General features: G+C 39.6%; 2 protein-coding genes across 7 annotated transcripts in view; one reads left to right on the top strand and one right to left on the bottom strand.

The window, feature by feature from the left end:
• The window catches only part of LOC124123518 (spectrin beta chain, non-erythrocytic 5-like), a 151,931-nt gene that overhangs the window by 108,912 nt on the left and 20,703 nt on the right, over positions 1-22,316 (bottom strand). For 5 of the 6 annotated variants that reach the window (XM_046486682.2, XM_046486718.2, XM_046486709.2 and 2 more), the window contains exon 2: positions 2,958-3,130. In XM_046486682.2, coding sequence (XP_046342638.2) covers positions 2,958-3,074 — 117 coding nt within the window. In that variant the 5' untranslated portion in view covers positions 3,075-3,130. Of the gene's footprint in view, positions 1-2,957; positions 3,131-16,102; positions 16,125-22,316 lie in introns of those variants that run through there. The other variant, XM_046486691.2, reaches the window with a different exon arrangement.
• On the top strand, positions 8,616-9,557 carry LOC124124909 (involucrin-like). Its single transcript, XM_046488202.2, has one exon. It carries the CDS (start codon positions 8,616-8,618, stop codon positions 9,555-9,557), a length of 942 nt encoding a protein of 313 aa, XP_046344158.2.

The following is a 22,316-nucleotide window of genomic DNA, read 5'->3' as shown; positions in this document are numbered from 1 at the left end:
AGAAGCTGCCAAATATCCTTGTCACATGTGTTAGTGTAGACTAACACCTATCCTATGAAAACATTTCTCCTAAATAATTGTATTTTTTCTTTTTCAAAAGAACCTTTCCTCTTCTGTTGTTTTCATGTGGAATCAAGGAAACTAGACTTGGTTTAGTTTGATCTAGATTTGCCTTGGCTTTTAGTAAAAATAAATATCTATTCATATATATAGAGGTTATTTCATGTGTCGAGTGAAATATCATGTTTCTCTCCCCGAGTGACGGGGGGGGGGGGAAGGAGATATTTTCACGAGATGAGAGAAACATGATATTTCACTCGACACATGAAATATCCTATTTATTATATACTTTTGGTGTAGTTGTCTGCAGGAAGATTAAATTATTTCATTACAAATGTAAAACCTTCAAGCGTAAATTCTCCCTACATAACACACATGGACGGTTTTCCACCCCCTGTAGGTACGACTAAAAATTAGTTCCGTCTTTGCTAAATCTTAAATATATAAACAAAAGTAACCAAAAATATTTGATGTCACTAAAATTCTTTAGTATAAATTTGGATATGATTATATACAAAATCAACTTCATCAAAAAATAAATTTCAAATCAATGAGACGGTTGTTCGAAGCGAAAGAATACACGCAATTCAAGTAACAAAATGGCGCTTTGCGAAACGTAAAGTATCGACTGACAAATCAGAAGAGAAATTCAAAGTTTAATACAAATCATTTTCAACAAAATAACAAACGGTAAGAATCGGTATTAACTACATAAATGACCATCTGTCATTATATGACTTGTCAACGTTGAACTGACGTAAATCAACAGTTTGTGTACGAGCTGTCTCGTGTAGGCCAACATAGTTCCGTCAACGTGTTATGTTCACTGCAGTGAAATATCAGGTGTTATGTTCACTGCAGTGAAATATCAAGTGTTATGTTCACTGCAATGAAAATATCACTTTTCTCAACTTCAGAAAACTCAGTCTTTCGCACTGAAGTATTTAATAAATATGTATATACACACACATAAAATTCCAGTCATGGTGCAGGACTAGTGCTAGTGTTACTCCTGCCTTTATCAGTGAAGTCGTCTGACAAGTAATATCACGGCTATTTCTGGGACAGGCACACATACATTCCTGAACATACTTTGATTGTAAGTTACTGTTATTCAAAAGAAACAAATGTTGCACAAAGTGGCAGCCATGTGGCAGCAGTTGTATAGACCTTCACTCCCAGATCAATCCCTGCTCCTATACACATCTTGTATCAATACTGCAGCCACACATCTTTGATCCAGGTTACTGTACAGATTTACTCCCATTACAAAGGCTTAAAATCCTGTCATGCATGCAATGGAACATATTCCAGCAGCATAATGCTAGGGTTGACTGCAGTGGTTCTATTGACCAAGTGGATATTAGTCCTAGTTGAAGCATTCAGGTTTCACAAAGGGTGTGCTTACCCTCAGGAATGATTCTTCCATTGATCTTAAACCTCATATCTTAATCACTGTTTCATATCATATTGAACCATATTCATCACATTTAATGCAAAACTAAGCACATCACTTTTCGCCATGTATTACTGCCTTTCATATGTGTAAATTATATATTTATGTGACAAAAGGACAATAGAAATATCACATGTTGCCCTGATAAACTCTACACTTATGACTCAAAGAATTAAGCCCCTCAATGAGCACTAGGAGACGTAATCTGGCGCCGACCTTGTTCCAGATCACGCTTATCAATACACTACATTAAAAAAGGGTAACTTTAATATTCTGAGCATATCAAGAACATGGTAGTCAATGTAGTTTGTTATGTATTCATTATCCACACTATTGATACACACCATTAGCATGAATTATGTCAATCTGACGCTTGTCTTCATGCAGGTGCATTACAGTTTGACATATCATACATATGGATTATATATTGTCAGTGCAGAGGAAAGGTGATAAACAGCAGCATACACTAGCGCATATCTTGGCAGCTAAGTGATACTAAGACGATACTAATGCTGTTGGATATAGGGGTGGAATAACTCTACATGCCTGGCTGGTGTATACAGCAATCAGGAGCCAATCAAGCATGGCTTCCCACACTCTTAACGCAACAGTCACTACCAGTAAGTTATTAAGAATCAATAGAGGACTCCTTTCTCTGGGAAAATGTTGTATCAGCAATGGTTCAATGATTGACTAATTGTTATAACGACTTTAGCTAGCACTGACTAGTTGTTCAAGACAAAATGAATGCAGCTGACAAAGAGGTACTGTAAGGGTAAATGTTCCGATGGTCCAGTCTTAATCCTGTCCTCTTTTAAATGAATATAATCCTGTCACTGAATTTATTCTTAAAGTATTGAAAGGGTTTCTACATAAATACTTCAAACTCGAAAAATATAGGAAATTGCTACACTGTGAGAGGTAAGTTTGCAAACATCAGAGGAAAGAGTTCACTTCCCTTGTGGAAAGATTATATTATATAAGAAGTATTACCTTATATCAATAAATTTTGACAACCATTTCAGCTCTTGGTGTAAGAAGCACACAGCATTCACATAGCATTACACAGCTTCTTCCCGGTGGAGTAGATTCTTAGGATTCAAATTAATGTACTAGTGAGAGTGCTATTTATCTGACAACGTCCATATGGAACAGCTTGTGAGTTTCAGAGTTCTGAGGACTGTTGAATATTCCACTATCTATATCTGTAGGAACGTCATTCCATCTACATGGAATGATTATAGTTACAACTATTTTCTGCAAATTGTGCATTTTCTGCACATTTGTGGTTACAAGTACTGTATTTTCTGTTGGGCCTGATTTGACACTTTCCCCAAACCTGCATGGTTTTATTGTGTTCGACTTGTAGTTCCAATAATCTTTCACAACTAATAAGAAAGTTACCAGTGTTTTGACATAATGACAAACAGGATTTTCTTACCTTCTCTAGGAAAGCATTTGCCCATTTTGTGAAAGTCTTCTTCTGAATATACACTCTCTCATCCTGAAGGGCCTTGATGCGGCCCTTCTCAAACTGCTGTGATTCCTTAAGAGACATATTGAAGTGTAACACCTCTCTCTCAGCTACACGGCCTCATCAGGGTGAATGTAAGTCTGAAACACCAAGGACAACATGAGTACGGATGATGTAATCCTGATAACTATCTCTGTCTCATAATAGATATATTGCCACTTTCTGCTACACCCTCAGGGAAAAGTCAGTAACTTCCTGAAGACATCTATCAGCGGTATGCTGTTGCACATAATGCAAGTAGCCCGAGGGTGCACTGATTCGCATAAAAGAGTCAGAATTATCTAAATACTTCTTTCAGATTTGTCAGTAAAATCATTAAGGGTAATTACACACATGATTTAACACAGAAGTCTTTTGAAGCTAATGAAATATGTTAGATGCCTTTACTGCTGTACAAACCACAAAATAGTACAGTTTGTAGTTTCAATGCAACGGACAGCTATATCACAGCTGGATCAGAGAAATCAGAGAAACCAGAGAAACCAGAGAATGAGAGTCGAGTGAGCAATGATCCACAGTCAGCAACGTCACCTTGTCTGACCAACTAATGCTAATGCCTCTTACAGCAAATGTATCCTCCTCCAGACCTATTCTTGCCAGGAATCCTCCCAAGGAACAACATGTACAGTAAACTATGGTTATAACAAACTCAAAGGACCACTAATAATACTTCATTTTAAGCATATGTACAGCATATATACAGCAATAGGCTGGCACCAAAACATACGTTCATTATATCTGTCAGTTTGTTATAAGTGTGTTTGTTATAAGCATAGTTTATTGTATTGCCACAACACTGGGAGTGTTTCTTAGTAATTCCAAACATGCCATTGTCTATAAATACAAACTTGAATATATGTAAAACCTGTTTCTTCTTTATTAACAAACACAACAGAGTTTATGTGAAGAATTGTTTTGAAAAAATTGACAAAAGCATCAAAGAATGAAAGGAGGCAATACAAAGATTGAATCCTATGACAATGTGAAGGCCAGTTTCAAATCACTACACTGGCATGTACCAAAACCATGTACCTCTTAGAATCATGTTTCTTTTTGTAATGAAGAAAACATGTTTATTGGTGAAAAAGAAATTCACTTTAGCAAAATCTGTTATAGCTCAAGAGGAGCCTTATTTGAAGTTATGGGACAGGCATTTGGGTCCAATTCATTGACTGAAATTAATAAAGAGCACAGGCACATTGGAATTATTTACTATTAAGTTATACAAGATATTAGGCAGTCTGGCACAACTGACTGAAGAATGTAGAAAGGTAAGTGTTCTGTCACGATATTGTTAAGTGTTTTAGTACAGGAAGTCAGCATTTTACAGTCAGGTAATGTAATAAATAAGCTAGGACTCAGTTCATAAACCTAACAGAAACTTCCAGTCATACGTAAAGGAAGATTTATACCGAGACCAAGATCTGGCCACATCCTTTCAGTAAGCCTATCACACTCAGATCCCAAACATACTTGACACAAAAAGAGGAGTATAGTACATGTGAGGTGTATCTCCATGTTGACCTGGACAGCTCGTATTCCCCTGAAACGTATTACACAGTGGTCACCCTGCCACTTTATATCCTATCCTTGATAATGGGCTTGAAGAATGGTAATATTATACACAATGTTCCAGACGGAGTGTAAGCGTCAACGCCAAGGTGACATATACAGATCAGAAGTGATCTTCAACTCAAGGGCTGCTGACACAGCCTTGGGGTTGTGTTTAATGCCAGCTTAAATATATTTTCAGTTATCTTATGGGATGTCAGCATAATGTGGTAGATATGCTCAAAGTTATGTTTTTTGTTTGTTGTTTAACGTCGCACTCAGCAATAGTCCAGCTGTATGACGGCAGTCTGTAAATAATGGAGTCTGGACTAGACATTCCAGTGATTGACATCATGAGCCTCGATCCACACAATTGGGATACAATGACAACCAAGTCAGCGAGTCTGAAGACCAATTCTGCCACGGATCTTCACAGGAGGCTATGCTGTTGACAGATGTGGGATCATAATAAGGATGAATCTGGCAGTTCAACCAACATCAGAAACTGAATCCACGAGCCCTGTGAGGGTATTTCCATGCAGTGATGACCTGCATAGCGTGTATTCCTCTCCCTCGTATTCTCCTGAGGTCACTCTACCACAAGAATGTGTATCATATTCTTGATAATGGGCAGGAAGCATGCTAATATTATACACAATGGTCAAAATCCCTGTGTAAGCGTCCATACCAAGGTGAGATACCCATACGGATCAGAGGTAATCTTCACCAACTCAAGGGGCTGTTGACACAGCACGCTGACCCCATCCTTGGTGAAGCAGTTGACCTATTGAAACTGTGTTCATGTTGATTGAAGTAGAGCGACGACCACAGAAACAATACCACTGAACCACAGAAACAATATCACTGATAAATAGACACTGACATGATCAAAACACTGACATGATCAAAACACTGATAGCACTGGACAATATTGGACAACATATAACGCCATGGAATAATGTGGAGCTACTCACAAGATGTGACAATCTGCAGAAGTGTATCTGCAGTGTAAAAGGGGCAGGTTTTCATGGCTCCTCCTTAGAGATATATATGGAGTGAGACTGTGGGCCTCCAGACTGAGAGGTAGATGACAGCCTGCAGGAGGTAGATGACAGCCTGCAGGAGGTCGTTGAGGGGGAGATACTGATCTTCTGGATTGTCAGGAGGGTGATACAAGCCATACTGAAGCGTGATATGTGTACTTCATAGGGAATGATTAAATGTACAGGCAGATGAATACATTATATGAACAACCTGATGATCATACACAGGTGAACACATTTCTGGATCCACATGAAGATTATAGGCAGGTGAACACATTATATGAATTACCTGATGATTAAACACATTTCATGAACAACAGGGCCCACTTTCACAAAGCGATCTTAGCGCTAAGATGACCGTAACTCCCATTCTTTAACATAGGCTTACAATAGTCGTAGCGCTAAGATCGCTTTGTGCAAGTGGGTCCTGGAAGGGACATCGGTATATTCAAAATGGATCATCAGTTTATCACAGCCAATCAAAATTAATCAGTTGAATCGATTTTGGACAATATTTGATAATCAAATCACACTAATCCAATGCTGTCATGCTTCCAAGTTTACATTACAATTATGAACTTTTTAGTCTTACTGAATTTCAGAAAATGGGCATATTTGATGTCATGGTTGCAAAAATGCTTTTGTTGCTAAAGTTCATCTGATGCTTCTGGACAATTTGACATCAGTCCCCCCCACTATAGACTTCCCCCAGTTGGTAGTGTGTCCAGGTAATCGTGAAACTTGCAGGTAAGCACAGCTTAAATCTTTACCTTCACAACATCAACTTATCATTTTGGCAGATTTGGTACATAAAACTTTCACTTGACATGGCTGCTATTTGACATTGATTGACTTTTACACAGACAGATTGAATACATCCATCAAAACATGAAGAGCACCAACAAAACATTCCACAAGTCTTGAAACTATGTCAACAACCTTATCAAGTATATCATGACAGAGAGAAACGTTCAAATATAAAATAATTTCATTGATGAATTGAATGAAATCATGCATGTGTTAAGGGTACACTTCATCACTGTCAAGGTCCTGCCTTTGACTTCTTCACCAGGTAACAAGGCCTTCAAACACCCTGCTTACAGTCAGGCCCAGCTAACTGGAACAACACAGTGTTGTGGGGCATTGGGAAGGAGATGCAAAATACCAGGGGAATTTGTCAGCAAAACAAAGCCTTTAAATGTTTAACTGCAGAGTGTCTTGAAGTCCATGAGGCAACACAACAAATCCCCACAACGACCTGTCGGGGCAGCGACATGCAGGAAAAAGTCACTCCTCTTAGCTCAGAATTGTGGCCATGTTTACCATTGACTTAAGATGCACAAGTGAAGATCAGCTTAAAAGAAAAACTTTGTCGCAATTTCGAGCTTGAAGGAATATGTGAGAAACTTGCCAGTCCCTATCCCTGATCCAGTGACACTGTGGCTGCCCTATGCCCTTTCAAAACACAACCACAATGTTTGAAGTTTCACATAACATAAAAACAAGTATCCCTACTGGAAGTCTGTGGACTTGACACCCTTGGTTCATTACACTGTAAGAATAACTGTACATTCAACCGTAGTATCCATGCTGTGTGTGTGTGTGTGTGTGTGTGTGTGTGTGTGTGTGTGTGTGTGTGTGTGTGTGTGTGTGTGTGTGTGTGTGTGTGTGTGTGTGTGTGTGTTTGTGCTTGTACTAGTCCGGACTGATGCTGATTTCTTGTGCTAGTCCACTGAGATACCATGCCGCAGTTTAACATGAATACCCCACTGAGACACAGTATACTGACTCCAAGCCGACCAGTCCTTGTTTTAGCCCCTTAAATGCCAAGCACCAGACAGGATAACAACAAGTACCATCTTTTAACGTCTTTTGGTATGATGCAGACGGGGATCTAACCCCAGACCTTCCGCTCTCCAGGCGGACGCTCTACCACTAGACCACAGAGGCAATCTGACTACAAAATGAAAATTTATACTATGTTACATTCAGACCCGAATGTCCTACCAATCTCATTACAAACTCTAGAAACACACCAGCACACCACTGACTGACGTAACATCCCTGGACAAACAATTACTACATACAGTCTGTGCCAAAACCTCTAGTACGTACTTGCTCTAGCTGGTTTTTTGGCACTATTTCAGCAGATTGTTTTGTCAATATATGGGCTACTAGAATCAGTGTGCTTGACTAGAAAGAATGGAATTCCAGCCTGTGACTTATACACTAGTCTGAAGCCCCTGTCTAGTCTCACAGTTCTTATGGTCTAGTAAGATCAGCATGTACCAGTCCATATACTAAAAACAACACCAACTGATAAAATACAAGTTCAGGCTAGTAGACGCAAAGGTCTTTGGGACAGACTAGAATTCTAATACTACTTAATCAATTAAGTCTTTAGGTTAGTAAATACACAGATATATTTATGTATTAATTTGAATACACATATGGGAATGAACATAAACACTTAAGACGTCTCGCTGACGACACAGCAAGTACAGGTGATGGACCATATCTTCCATGCTGGAGGAAACAGATCCAGAAAAGTATTAAAAAACAACAACACCAAAATACTTCAGTTAACAAAACTATCTTTGACATCTGCTACATATTTCTGGCACAAATTATCTAATAATTCATTCCATGAAAGGAATCGTGAAGAGATTTTACTTTTAGCTTCATTGTTCCCGTGGAGATTTGTCTCCAAACTCATAATGTCATATGCAACTGCGTCTGTTCTTTTCTAAACTGCTTCTATCAATGATCATAAAATCCATTTTTGTGTGCATGTTTCAGGAAAGAAGTATTAAAACAGGCCTCCGCATGGCAAATCTCACTGAGAGGCAATCAATGCTGTTAATGTGGTTACTGAACGTAGGCCAGTTATATGGAGAAATAATTGCTTCAGACTGATCGATACCCATGTGTGAGACTATCTGGCTGTACTACAATAGTTGATACTTGATAAATGGAAACACAGACATACGAAATTGTGATCAAAGAACATCTGACCTCACCAGAAATGTTCATAGGACACCAGACCTTGATAGAAATGTTCATAGAACACCTGACCTCGCTAGAAGTGTTCATAGAACACCTGACCTCCCTAGAAATGCTCAGAGAACACATGACCCAGATAAAAGTGTTCGTAGAACACCTGACCCAGATAGAAATGTACATAGAACACCTGACCCAGATAAAAGTGTTCGTAGAACACCTGACCTCACCAGAATTGTTCATAGGACACCTGACCTTGATAGAAATGTTCATAGAACACCTGACCTCGCTAGAAGTGTTCATAGAACACCTGACCTCCCTAGAAATGTTCAGAGAACACATTACCCAGATAGAAGTGTTCGTAGAACACCTGACCCAGATAGAAATGTACATAGGACACCTGACCCAGATAGAAGTGTTCGTAGAACACCTGGCCTCACCAGAAATGTTCATAGGACACCTGACCTTGATAGAAATGTTCATAGAACACCTGACCTCACCAGAAATGTTCATAGGACACCTGACCTCGCTAGAATTGTTCAGAGAACACATGACCCAGATAAAAGTGTTCGTAGAACACCTGACCCAGATAGAAATGTACATAGAACACCTGACCCAGATAGAAGTGTTCGTAGAACACCTGACCTCACCAGAAATGTTCATAGGACACCTGACCTTGATAGAAGTGTTCATAGAACACCTGACCTCACCAGAAATGTTCACAGGACACCTGACCTCGCTAGAAATGTTCATAGAACACATGACCCAGATAGAAATGTTCATAGAACACTGGACCCAGATAGAAGTTTTCATAGAACACCTGACCCACATAGAAATGTACATAGAATGCCCGATTTTGCTTGAAATGTTCATAGAACACCTGACCTTGATAGAAATGTCCCAGAACACATGACATCATCACAAGTAGTCATGTTATGGCAATTGATCAGTACACATGGACCAGAACACTGAATTATACCACTTTCTATAGAGAGTAAAAATAGGTAGCAAAACCATTCAATGAACCACGAAACACTGAATCATCATATAATTGTAAAATAAAATAATTAAGCAATAATTAAGCGATTATTTCATCCCTTTCTCCAAATGTAAATGCAAACAAGATTACCCATTATGACATGTCAGAACAAATATAATACTATCAACAAAATCACCAAATCTATTAAGGAAATTAAGATGTCAATATGTCTGAACTGAATAAATATTTCACAAAAGCCATATGAGCTAATCGATGCCGATATATGAGGTTCTCAGCAGAGGCTGCATGTATTATAGACAGGGAGATCAATGCTGACATACAAGTTGTTACTAGACATCCTTCACTGCCCATGCAACTACACTAATTGTAATGATCAGTAGTCATCTACGTCATGCACAACTGACCCTGTGCGTGCACCATACATCAGTGGTAACCCTACGAGAGAGAGAGAGAGAGAGAGAGAGAGAGAGAGAGAGACATTTAGCATTATTTAGTGTCACCAAAAATGAGCTTTATACAGGTGACTATTCAAAAACAGATGTTCATTTCAGAGAATATATTAAAGTAAATATTGTTACATTTTAGGAGAAAACTATTCTTGACTAGCTGATTTCTCTTACTAGCAGACCAAAGAATCAGGATCCAGAAGTCCAAACTGCGAAGCAGACAGCTGATTAATATCTTTCATAAGAAGACATTCATGCAAGTAGACAAGCTGATAGATATATAGAAGTATAGAAGGCATGAGAGAGACAGTCCTCCTGTATCTGTATAATTGCAGTGTAAACTGCAGGGCTCGAAAGACTATCATAAGTGCTAGAAACAAGGAACAAGGGAGTCCAGGAGTCCAGAGCAAGGGATAGCCCACTGTATGAATTAATTATGCACTACTGCAGTGATGAATGGACTGTCCTAAGATATACAAACACAGGAGTAACACAATATATCACTGAGCATTAGGCGTTGATGGGATCACTAACACTACAGGAAATTTATACCTTCATAAACTGCCTGCAGAAAAGCTATTCTGTAATTGCATATGTGACTTATTGTTGATACCTATTCACTTAAAAAATTAAAAGGTATTGTGAAGACTGATTATTTTTCAGGTTGATGTTATATGATTCTGAATTGAATTGTCTGTCAACATAAAAACAAAAACAGATGATAGGTTCTTCTTAAATTCAAAACTGACAACACACCATTTCTTTGCGCAGAAGCAATGATTATGTTGATCTTTCATATCTGGAATACATCAATTTATTTGAATTGACATATTAACATGATTAAGATCAAAGAAAAATTAAAACTGTTCAAAACATTATGAGTTCAAATATAAAAACTAATGCAATTTTAAATTTATTCCACATTGTATATTGGCCTAACAATGAATGGCTGGGAGCACCAGTCCATGCCCCCAGGCCCCCTCCCTCCGTCTCCAGCACTGAGTGACTCCCACCAGGGCCAGCACTGGGGCTGATGACAGTCAGATGTGCCCTGTGCCCACACATCACTCCAGGAAGTGGAGACTTACTGATGTCAAAAATGAAAAATGAACAATATTTCTTAAAGACTGACAGATATTTCTGAAACGTAACACATCAAAACAAAGTATTATCATGATAATGATGATGTGGGTATCTGTGCAGCTTGATAATTGAAACGTCTGCTCAGGGAGTGGAAGGTCAGTGGAAGGTCAATCGCTGGCCGAGTCACATCAAAAGATGTTGAAAGATGGTACTTGTTGTTGCTCTGCCTGACTGATGGTCTGCATAAGGAGATAAAACATTGACTGGTCGGCTTGGAGTCAGTATACAGTCTGAGTGGGGTATACATGTTCAAAATGTAGCAAGATTTCTCAGTGGGCTATCACTATAAAACCAGCATTAATCTGGACTAGTACAATCAGCCAGGGGGTTCCAGCTAAGGACACCATAAACCTTTTACTGTTAACATTGGGTGATGACAAGGATCCCTTGACTTTCATGCTCAATTTCAAACCTGCTGCGCAGCAAATAAATAGATGAGTTGTTCAATATCAAACAATAAGGGAATTGCATTCTGATACTGTTTTTTCTGCGTATCAGAAGATTGCAATGACCTAAATGAAGAGACCCATGAAGATCCGGGGTAGAATAGGTCTTCAGCAACCCATGCTTGTCATAACAGGCGACTAACGGGATCGGGGGGTGAGACTCACTGACTTGGTTGATGCATGTCATTGATCCCGAATGGGTGGATCGATGTTCATGAAGTCAATCACTGGATTGTCTTGTCCAGGCTCGATTATTTGCAGACCACCGTGATATACCTGGAATATTCCTAAGTGTGGCGTAAAACACCAAACCAACCAACCAAATTTAAATGAAGAGCAAATATTTCAACCACACAAGTGGTTTAAGTGAAGTAGCTAAAGTATTGTCAAAATCAGTTCCAAACATCACCAGAGTTCATCCAGCAAATTATAAAGCATATCTCTACAAACAACCACAATCAACAAAAGGTTGATGTGCAAATAAGTCGAAAAACTTCAGTGGGAGGGGGCATGGCAAAGCAGAAGGAAGTGTCCCGGCTTTGCGGCTCCATCTAGTCAACAGTTAAGAATTTCTCTTGGATAATTATGACACATGTCAGAATCCAAACTATGCATCCATGTAATTCCTCCCAACAGGTCTCATGTAGTCCAAACAAAAGTATAACAAAAACCCAAACAAGACAAATATCATACAAGTTTGGCCAGAGCCACCTGTCTCCAAACATCAGCAAATTGTTGGAGCAGAAGACCTTGACAGAACTGATGCTGCCAGCTGGTGGGCTGAACACCTTCTAAATCCTCCCTGCAGTTTGCTTCAGATGTAAACAGCAACAACTGGAAGCAAACAAACCTGACCGTCACACAAACACATCCGTGAACTTAGTGTTTGCCGCTAATGTTTTCTGCAAACACTATGGGACCACTGTTTGAGAAACAATAACACAATTTGGACAGGAGTTCTTTTCTGTACCCGCTGTAGCAATATTACCATCGTTATGACAGCCACTGACCAGTCTTACATCATATTACTTTTATGAATAATAATGAACAGTTTATAAATCAATACATCAGTCATATAACTATTTGCACTGCCTGATCTAACAGTGTCTTCCTCAGATAATCATCCTGTATTAATCTTTTCCTCTACGTCGGTCGCAAGCACTGAAAATGTGGTTGTTCTATCTTCTAGCAAAGGTTTCATAACTTTCTGCTGACAATGTTAAAAAACATTGCATGCTATCAGAGCTGATGAAACAGACAACAGTGCCTCACGCACTGTACCCACATAGAACTCGGACCTTCTATACAGCAAACAAGCACAGCATCCAGTGGGCCACCATAAAACCACAATGGATGACACTGCTATCTGACATCAGAGAAGCTTGAAAAGAATGAATTTATACACATTGATGCTATGGTTGGCGATTCCACAGACAAATGCAACAGTATTATGAAACACTAACCTTTGAACTGTTGAAGGTAATTATGGCTGCATGTTACTGACAAAAAACCTACATTCCAGTGAAGACATAAGGCGAGACATCTTGCCTAGTATCCAGTTTGTCATTGATGTATTCCAGGGTTTGTCTCAACAAACCAACATGACAATTGACACACACTCTGGAGCATCCATCATTAGTGACGAAGTGTCATTGGTAAACATCTTGATTAGAATAAATATAGACCTGAATGACCCAGCAGTGACAGGAGCAGCAACCACTGAGATGAGGCAATTCAGAGGGGTAATGCTTCCTACTGGTCGTGTATCAACCGATACTGATCTGAACCAACACCAGGATAGTATCTTTATTAGCATCACTGACATGCAAGAAAACACTGAGTGGATAGGGTTTTGTCACATCCATATCATAACAATTGTATACACCAGAGCAGCCATTAAAGCAAGTAACTGAGTGGGATCAGAGTGAGTTAGTCGGGTTTAACGCTCAGTATTCCAGTTATTTCACGGTGTGTCAGCTTTATGTGGGAGGAAAGCCTGGAGTGATGAAGGTCTCAAACAATTACCACCCAAGACCCCGCTTGGATCAGAAAAAATGAGTTAGGTTTAAAAGCTGAGAGCTGATCTACCTATGATACACCAAGGAATCTACTTATTCTATTCAAAGATGTTCAAACTAGACAGCATCTTCAATGGTCACCACCGACTACCAGTATGGGCAGCACATAATTGCCTAGGAATACTGTTACAGATGCTGCAAAACAAATAAGCATGGAATATAACAAATGCTATATTTGGGAGACATCTTGCCTTGTATTCAGTTTGTCATTGATGTATTCCATGTGTTCAAAGCATATGTCAATATGACATGTCCATTTTGTGTCCATTTTTCAGTCAAGTCAAAGTTGTTGCCATAGAAACTCAAAGTATCAAAAGGAAAAAGGCCTACCTATGTGCCAATTTTGGTTAAGATATCTCTAATGGCTTTTGACGAACTGAGGGTATGCCGGATGGATAGCACCCATTCCTAAATCCCCCTTCCACTTCGTGGCGGGGATAATAATTCCCCTTTTCTCCAAGTTTAGATCAGTTGCTCTGACAGTGAGTGGTCACAGGGCATTACTATACATGTTAACAGTGCACAAAACAGCAACACCTTGTATCCATCCAAGCAATGGAGGGCTCTTCTGACAGAAGAAGCCACACAATTTACATGACAAAATGTTGTTTTTGTCTTCTAGCAAATGTTCTTGAAACTGTACCATAAATGAGGTAATAGCATTCCTTCCAAACAACCACACAGTATCAGATAAGGGAATGTCCCAATCCAACCCAGCTGCACACTCCCATATCTCTACAAATGACATTTTGATAGCAATAAAAGAACAAAAAGCCATTGACATGTGACAGTCCCAATGAAGCTTCAGAAAATGAAATATTCTTTCAGCTAAATCAAGAACTATGAACCAAATCATAATCCAAGTTTTACATAAACTAGTCATTTTACGCTAAGCAGATCAGTACCCAGACCCACTATTGTCCCCATGTCTTCCAGCCTGCTGCCAGAGTGCACCTACACAATCAGCAGGCAATGGAGCATGGAAACATGCACACAGACAGCTCATAACTGTCTCCCCGTCAACCATCAGTGGAATGTTCGGCCTATGTCAACAATTTAGTTTATAGGCTGGAGCAATGCTGGCTACTGGATACCGTCATACGGTTACAGTCGACACTGCGTTCAAGTGTCACCCACATGCAGTCAATGTCACGGCAGTACTTCACTGTTTTTCTACCAATCTGTATATACAGCCAAGTATACATGGTATAAGAGTCCGCATAATAACAGTTGATTGCAAAGATGAGTGCCCATGCCCACTATTAAAGCATGGCACAGTGAATCTACAATCAATGTTGTTTTTGCTATAAAATTGACCAGGTCAAAGATCAAAGTTGGTTTTCCATGATGTTCTTTCGTTCGATCTATCCATGGTCACCCAAAACCTGCTGGTTGATGCATGTCATCATATCCCAGTTTCTAATCAATGTTCATGATGTCAATCACTGGATTGGCAGGTCCATACACAATTATTAACAGACTGCCGTCATATATCTGGAATATTGCTCAGTGTGGCGTTAAAAAACGAACAAATTAATTTTGAACCACAAAGTCGCCTCTTATTACCAACACAGGTTGCAGAGGATCAATTCTACCCCTTACTTTACCTCAGGTAGATGGGCACACATACTGAGCTTGGAGACTGTGCATGGCTATTGGTCCAACTGTCGACCTGTACGTATAAACATGTCAGCAGGACCATCAACCAGCATGTACAGACAGTCACCAATACATTCACTGTCAATGCGCTGTTGAAGTCTGTCAACAAAGGGAAAGTGAAAGACGGCATATCCCTTTTACTTCTATACAGTCTGCTCAGACATTCATGCGTCTTTCTTTCAAATTAACCGACAGGACTATCGAGAAATAGCTAACAGGGACTGCAATGAAGATGATATCATGGACATTTCATTCTAAACATATTGCCATCACTTATATTTTATTACTTTAATAACAGTGAAATAGTAATAACTTTTATAATTAAATTTGCTTAAACAGTATCTGAAAGTAACAGCTACAAATTTACATGTCTGTTTATTTAACAATTTTTAAATTTCAAGCTGAATCATGAAAAAAGGTTTCACTGCTTATGAAGTCCTAGACTGTGTAGCGTGTGACTCATAGTCAGAACACAAATGGTTGGGAAGGTTTTATGACAAGAAAAAAGGGTTGCAATACTCTACGTGGTTCAGTACTAAGCAAGTGTAGAAAGGAGTAGTGGCTTGTTCTACTGTTCTCACCTTGACCAGTGCCTGCTAGTGCAACAAGTGAGCCTGTCTATGTGTAGCTATAAGTGCGACATTCTCTACCAGGTATGAAACTGTCAGCCTTGACACACGACCCACCTGCCAGTGAAAACAGCCTCTATGTTATCCAAGCAAACAGTGGGTATCCAAAAAACATCCAGTGACTGAAGTGTGTAGGAAGTGGAGCTGCTTGCCTAGGTATGAAGGAGTCCAGTTAGTCACTTGGCGGGACAGAGCACACATTCAAACCCACCACTTGTAGCCACGCAGGCAAATGGTGTGAATCAAGGCCTACACATCAGGTCTCCAGTCACTGGGCTGACCCAAAGAAAACATGCCTGGGGGAGGCTGGGGGGGTGGGGGGCACTAGGTGGAGGGGACTGGAGGGGAGGTGTCCTGTTGGCAGAATAGAAAGGGGAAGGAAGGAGGGGAGGGGAAGAGGGAGGGGAAGATGGGATGGGGAGAGTTGGTGAGGGAGAGGGTGGTGCCTGTCTTGTCTTTTTCGTGACATGATGTCATCAATGGGATCATGTTCTTGTGTCAGGTTCACACTTTCTCAGAACAATTACATCTTAAGCACCTGTTTCTAACACTCAGTGCAACTTAGTATGGTCTTGAACTTGTACCACTATTGTTGCTCACTGGAACTTGGGTTATGTATTTATTACCTGACAGTGTTTCTCTTGATTAGCAATAAGTTTTTGTTCAAGACATTATTTATATTTTAAATTACAAACTATGAGACTAACATCTAGTCTCTGAAATGAACATATTGTACAGAAAAAACAGTTGTTCAGTTATCTTAATAAAAATATAATAGAAAGGAGCCCAGTGATCTAGACTTGCCAAACATTATAGACTTGCATGGGCTTTATTTGATATATATTTGTATCAGGGTCTGTAAGACAGACTAACAAACTATGTACAGTAAATTTTATAGAATTGAACTTATGGCAAACAGAATAAAATGTACCGTATTCGACGAATAAGAGCCCAGGGCGCTCTCAAAATTAGAAATAGTGGGCTCTTATTAGAATATAATTTTGGTGAAAGAGTCGAAAGATCGTAAATTTTATGGTTTCTGCTGACAGCCTGAAAGGATACAAAAGAAAAGTCAGTGCGTATTATACACGACAGATATATTTTTACAGAATTTGATTGCCCGTAATTAAGGGTGCATATAACGCATATTACTAATCATTTGTCTTCATCATTTTGGAAAGTGAGTCCAGAAATTAGAGAAACCACTTTCCTAATCCTCCTGAAGAGATTTAAGTAATGCCCTGAAGTCCTATCAACACCTACCGACTGTCAAAGGCCAGTCCAAGGCCAAGCAGAGGAGACAATCAGAGTTGCTAGTGGCCTGTCAACAGTGCACATGGAGGGCCTCCCCACACAATACCATGGTGGTAATTGGGTAGGTAATGACAGACACCACCACTGTCCACACAGCCCCAGAGGTGAAGGTTTATCTGGCCTGGAGTGTGTTATCTCAGGCCAGACATTCATCCCCCATGTATCAGGCATACTTCTGTAGATAGAGTCACAACACCCTGACCATATGTCCTGGGGGTCACAGATACTGGCCATTTCATGCCAGGTCACCTCAAGCATGTCCTGGGGTCACTGTTCCCAGCCATGTCCTGGAGATCATTTCAGGGGCAGGACTCCTCCGTCAGATGTGCCAGGCATTTCGAGATCACTTCCCAGTGGTTCAGGGGCAAATCTCTGGTCAAATGTACTGACCCACTATATATACCATTAGTCCGCCTGACCTACTATACATACCATTAGGGCACCTGACCCACTATACATACCATTAGGGCACCTGACCCACTATACATACCATTAGGCTACCTGACCCACTATACATACCATTAGGGCACCTGACCCACTATACATACCATTAGGGCACCTGACCCACTATACATACCATTAGGGCACCTGACCCACTATACATACCATTAGGCTACCTGACCCACTATACATACCATTAATCCACCTGACCCACTATACATACCATTAGTCCACCTGACCCACTATACATACCATTAGTCCACCTGACCCACTATACATACCATTAGTCCACCTGACCCACTATACATACCATTAGGGCACCTGACCCACTATACATACCATTAGGGCACCTGACCCACTATACATACCATTAGTCCACCTGACCCACTATACATACCATTAGTCCACCTGACCCACTATACATACCATTAGGGCACCTGACCCACTATACATACCATTAGGGCACCTGACCAACTATACATACCATTAGTCCACCTGACCCACTATACATACCATTAGGGCACCTGACCCACTATACATACCATTAGGGCACCTGACCCACTATACATACCATTAGGCTACCTGACCCACTATACATACCATTAGTCCACCTGACCCACTATACATACCATTAGGGCACCTGACCCACTATACATACCATTAGGGCACCTGAACCACTATACATACTATTAGGCTACCTGACCTACTATACAGTGATCGCTCGCTATTGCGCTACCAATGGGGTCCAAATAATTGGTGGGCGTTATAGACGATGAGCCGTTTAACCGAGGCCGAGGCGGGGGAGCGCGCTCGGCAAATCTCAAATCATCAATAGGCCTATGTGTTTATCTCACGTCACGTCAAAATAGTATATATTTTTATTGACCTAGATCTACCTGTAATATCATTCATTTATTAAATCTGTCATATTTTACAATGTCTGAAATACGTATTCCATTCTAATTTATCATTTTTTATCAATAAATTAAAAAATTATGCACTATTTCCCGCGATGTTATTGAAAATAAAATTCTCGGACACACATTTCGACAACGGGTCCGCATCGAACATGTCAAAGAGCAAAATAAAGACTATTTTAAGCAAATCTTTAAATATATTATACAAAGTGATAAATAAAATCAACAAAAATATATCTAAAAGTAATCAAACTTACATCTAAGTTATTATTTCCATCGTTTCGTGCGATCGCGTGTAATGTAAGTCAAATGACATCTCGGCTTTCGTCGCCTTGAATTCTCTGCTCGGACACAACGTTTAATGCAAAAATATATGCATGAAAAATCTTTGTCACAGCTCGTAACCTAACACGATCCAATCGCGAAGTTCCATATTTTTAATATATATCGTGATTTCCTGCTTAAAACGTTCAGAATAACACGATTTAACAAAAAATCTTTCGCTAACTTCTGAAATTTATCAAACACGAGCTTTGTATCAAAGCTTGATTGGCTGCCTGAGGTCACGTGCTCAAAATTGACCAATCACGAAACTTGTAGCAGATTTCGGCAAGAAAGCGTCATTAGAAACAAATTTTAATCCAATGAAATCGCTTGTTATATCTACGGGGAAAAACCACGCGATGTTACGAAAGCGCGATTACGAAATGAATGACCGCCGTGTTGTGACAGCAACTACATGTGTGTGACAGTTTAGCCTTAAATTGGATTGCCCACTAATTAAGAATATAAACTTCACTTGTGGTTCTCTTTTATTGCATGCATGCGCTTCTAAGATCAAAGGATGTATAGTGTGAAAAGTTAACTAGTTGAACAATCGTATTTCCGGGACTTGCCGCGGATATTTTCAAACAGATTATTATAACTCCATTCAGCGATAAACCGTTGATTATGCAATGAGAAGCGTTATGTGCAAATAAACAACGAACAACAATACAATCATGTCTGTGTAAAACTCTCAGTATTAAAAGTGTACATAAATTTTGGGAGCCATGCGTTACCGCGCGTAATAACCGAAGTAGCGCTTTATCGAAGAGCGCAATAGCGAGCGATCACTGTATATATACCATTAGGGTATGATGACATGCCAGTCAAGTCACAAGAAGGACTATAAAGTATAATGATTAAGATAGGAGTTTGTTTGTTGTTAAACGCCACACTCAGCAATATTCCAGCTATATGACGGCTGTCTGTGAATAATCATGACATAATAAACCAGACAATCCCGCGATTGACATACGCAGTTGCGATAGATAATAGGAAAGTATCATAGTGTGAGTTCATTTATTGGTACAGAATGATAAAAACAAGAAACATTATCTAAGTGAGTGAATATGGTTTTACGCCGCATGGCGGAGGTCATCGTGACACACTATCAGCCATGATATGTGTGCAGTAAATAGTCCACACTATAGGGGCATGATGGCTCCTCTTGATGCATGATTCACTTGAGCCATACCATTCTCCCCCGATTACCAAACAGATTCATGTGAATATATATATGCTTTGTCGAAATGAGCGAAGAAATTTCAAAATCTAAATGAATAAGAGATGTCAGAAATAAGAATTTAAAAACTGTTTAGAATGGAATAGAAAAACAAAATATAAAAGACCAACAGCATAAAAAGAATTTTGGGTTATTCTAAGTTCTTTTTTTTGTCTGGCCTTCTATTGTAATCTACCATCTAATCTACCAATTATGTCAGTAATACTATGTAAACCATAAAAAATAGAAGTATGGCCAAATGGAAGAACACTAGATCCAACCTCTCATGAGTAATACCTACCAACATGTGCTGCCTGCTCCCATGTTATAAGTCCTTAGGGTTAACCCTTCAGTGCATAGTTCTTAGGGACATTTAAATCCTAGTTGGGCAAATGAAACAGCATTCTGGATGCCCAATGCTGAGAAAGCTTCCTTGAGACAGGAAGTGTGTACCAGGATGCACGGGACACACACATTGCAAGCTGTCACACTTACAACAAACGACATTCCCATTAGAATTAATCTATCTGAATTGAATGTAATGTAAGTGGAAACAAGCATTCCTCCTGACAGCCTCATCTCTACAGGCCACCGAACCAGTACAACACAACCACTGTTCATTGCGTCCCTCTTATCACAAAAACAGACCAATTAAAGTCACCGCGACAAGTTACTGCCACGATATGTACAACATTAAGATAGCAATCACTCACAAAAAGCACAACGGCTGTGATTAACTTGACTTCATGGTGTAGGAAAGCTGCAGAGATTAATTTCCATTCATTATCAGTACTTTATGAAATATTGGTCGGCATGTAGTTATCTTCTGACCCTCGATGACCTAGCCATTATCACCTCTCACATTACCGGACATGGTTAAACCTGGCCATTATTCACAACTGGGGACACTGCTAGTTAAATGCAGTAATACACAATTAACACTAGTGTAGATAACACAAAGCTGAGTGTGCTCATCAAGGTATACTCCACACGTGACTAGCCTGCCAAACCAAGTTGCTAGACCTGTTTCCCTAGACTTGCACAAGTCTCTAAGGCAATAATTATTAGTTTAAATCATAATTTCTAGATTATGTAAATAATAAGAACAAGTTGTCCCTATACGAGACTAGAGTCCTTAGTACTTTTCTATAGACTTGCCTGTTAGGAGGATAGAATTACTACACATCCGTTGACTTTTCTTTCAGGTCAGCCTTGGAACAAGGCTAGTGTCCCCCCTCCCCCTCTTCCCCCGACCCAGTGACTAGTGGTCTGCATGGGACCTACATCTCCTACGTCAGTGTCACTGGAGGGCACTGTCACCAACAGACACTTGCCACACTCTCTGTACAGTAGCTTACTCATCCTGTGAAAATTCACAATATTTTGTACATTAAAAATAGATTCTTCAAATTAGGTGTAATTGCTGTATGTGTTCATATGCCATATTGGGTTATAATTGCTGGTTATTCCTAGTGTAATCTGTTTTTCCTGAAATGTGATCAGTGCGAGTCAGTTCTATTCACCGATTTCAACTGCACAGGGCGTGATATCCTATGATTCAATAACTCTCCACTTTCCATTTCCTTCATTTTAGAAACAGTAGAAATAACATGATTCAGGAGATGACATTAAAAAGTATACTACTCAAAAGAAGTTAAAGAACAGCTAATTCTGTTATATGTCATAACTTCTCTTGTATAACAAATGTTATATTTTGGATAACACTTTCTTAGAAATATACAGATTCTAGTATTTTTGTCCCCCGTCGGGGATTCAAACCCACACTGCCAGAGTGAGGTACCTAATTGCCAGCACAAAGCAATCTAACCCACTCAGCCCAGAGGCTTCCACAACTTCTCTTGAGTAGTGTGTGTGTATGTTAGTGTGTGTGTGGGGGGGGGGGGGGGCAGACAGAACTATGAGAACTGATACATTAAAAAAAGATATTTTTTAAGTCGTTTCAATATAAAATAGATTTTAACAGTATTTAGTACCATAAATAGAACTTTCAAAATAAAAGTGTTATTCCAGAAACCTGAAGGCATGAGTATCC

This window comes from Haliotis rufescens, unplaced genomic scaffold (genome assembly GCF_023055435.1).
Source record: "Haliotis rufescens isolate VD_foot unplaced genomic scaffold, xgHalRufe1.0.p SCAF_3, whole genome shotgun sequence".
Lineage (NCBI taxonomy): Eukaryota > Metazoa > Mollusca > Gastropoda > Lepetellida > Haliotidae > Haliotis > Haliotis rufescens.
The sequence above is the reverse complement of the archived record's forward strand: the minus strand, read 5'-3'. Positions and strand labels throughout refer to the sequence as shown.

Coding starts and splice junctions, on each gene's coding strand:
- LOC124124909 (XM_046488202.2), top strand. CDS start 8,616: ATGGAAACACAGACATACGAAATTGTGATCAAAGAACATCTGACCTCA.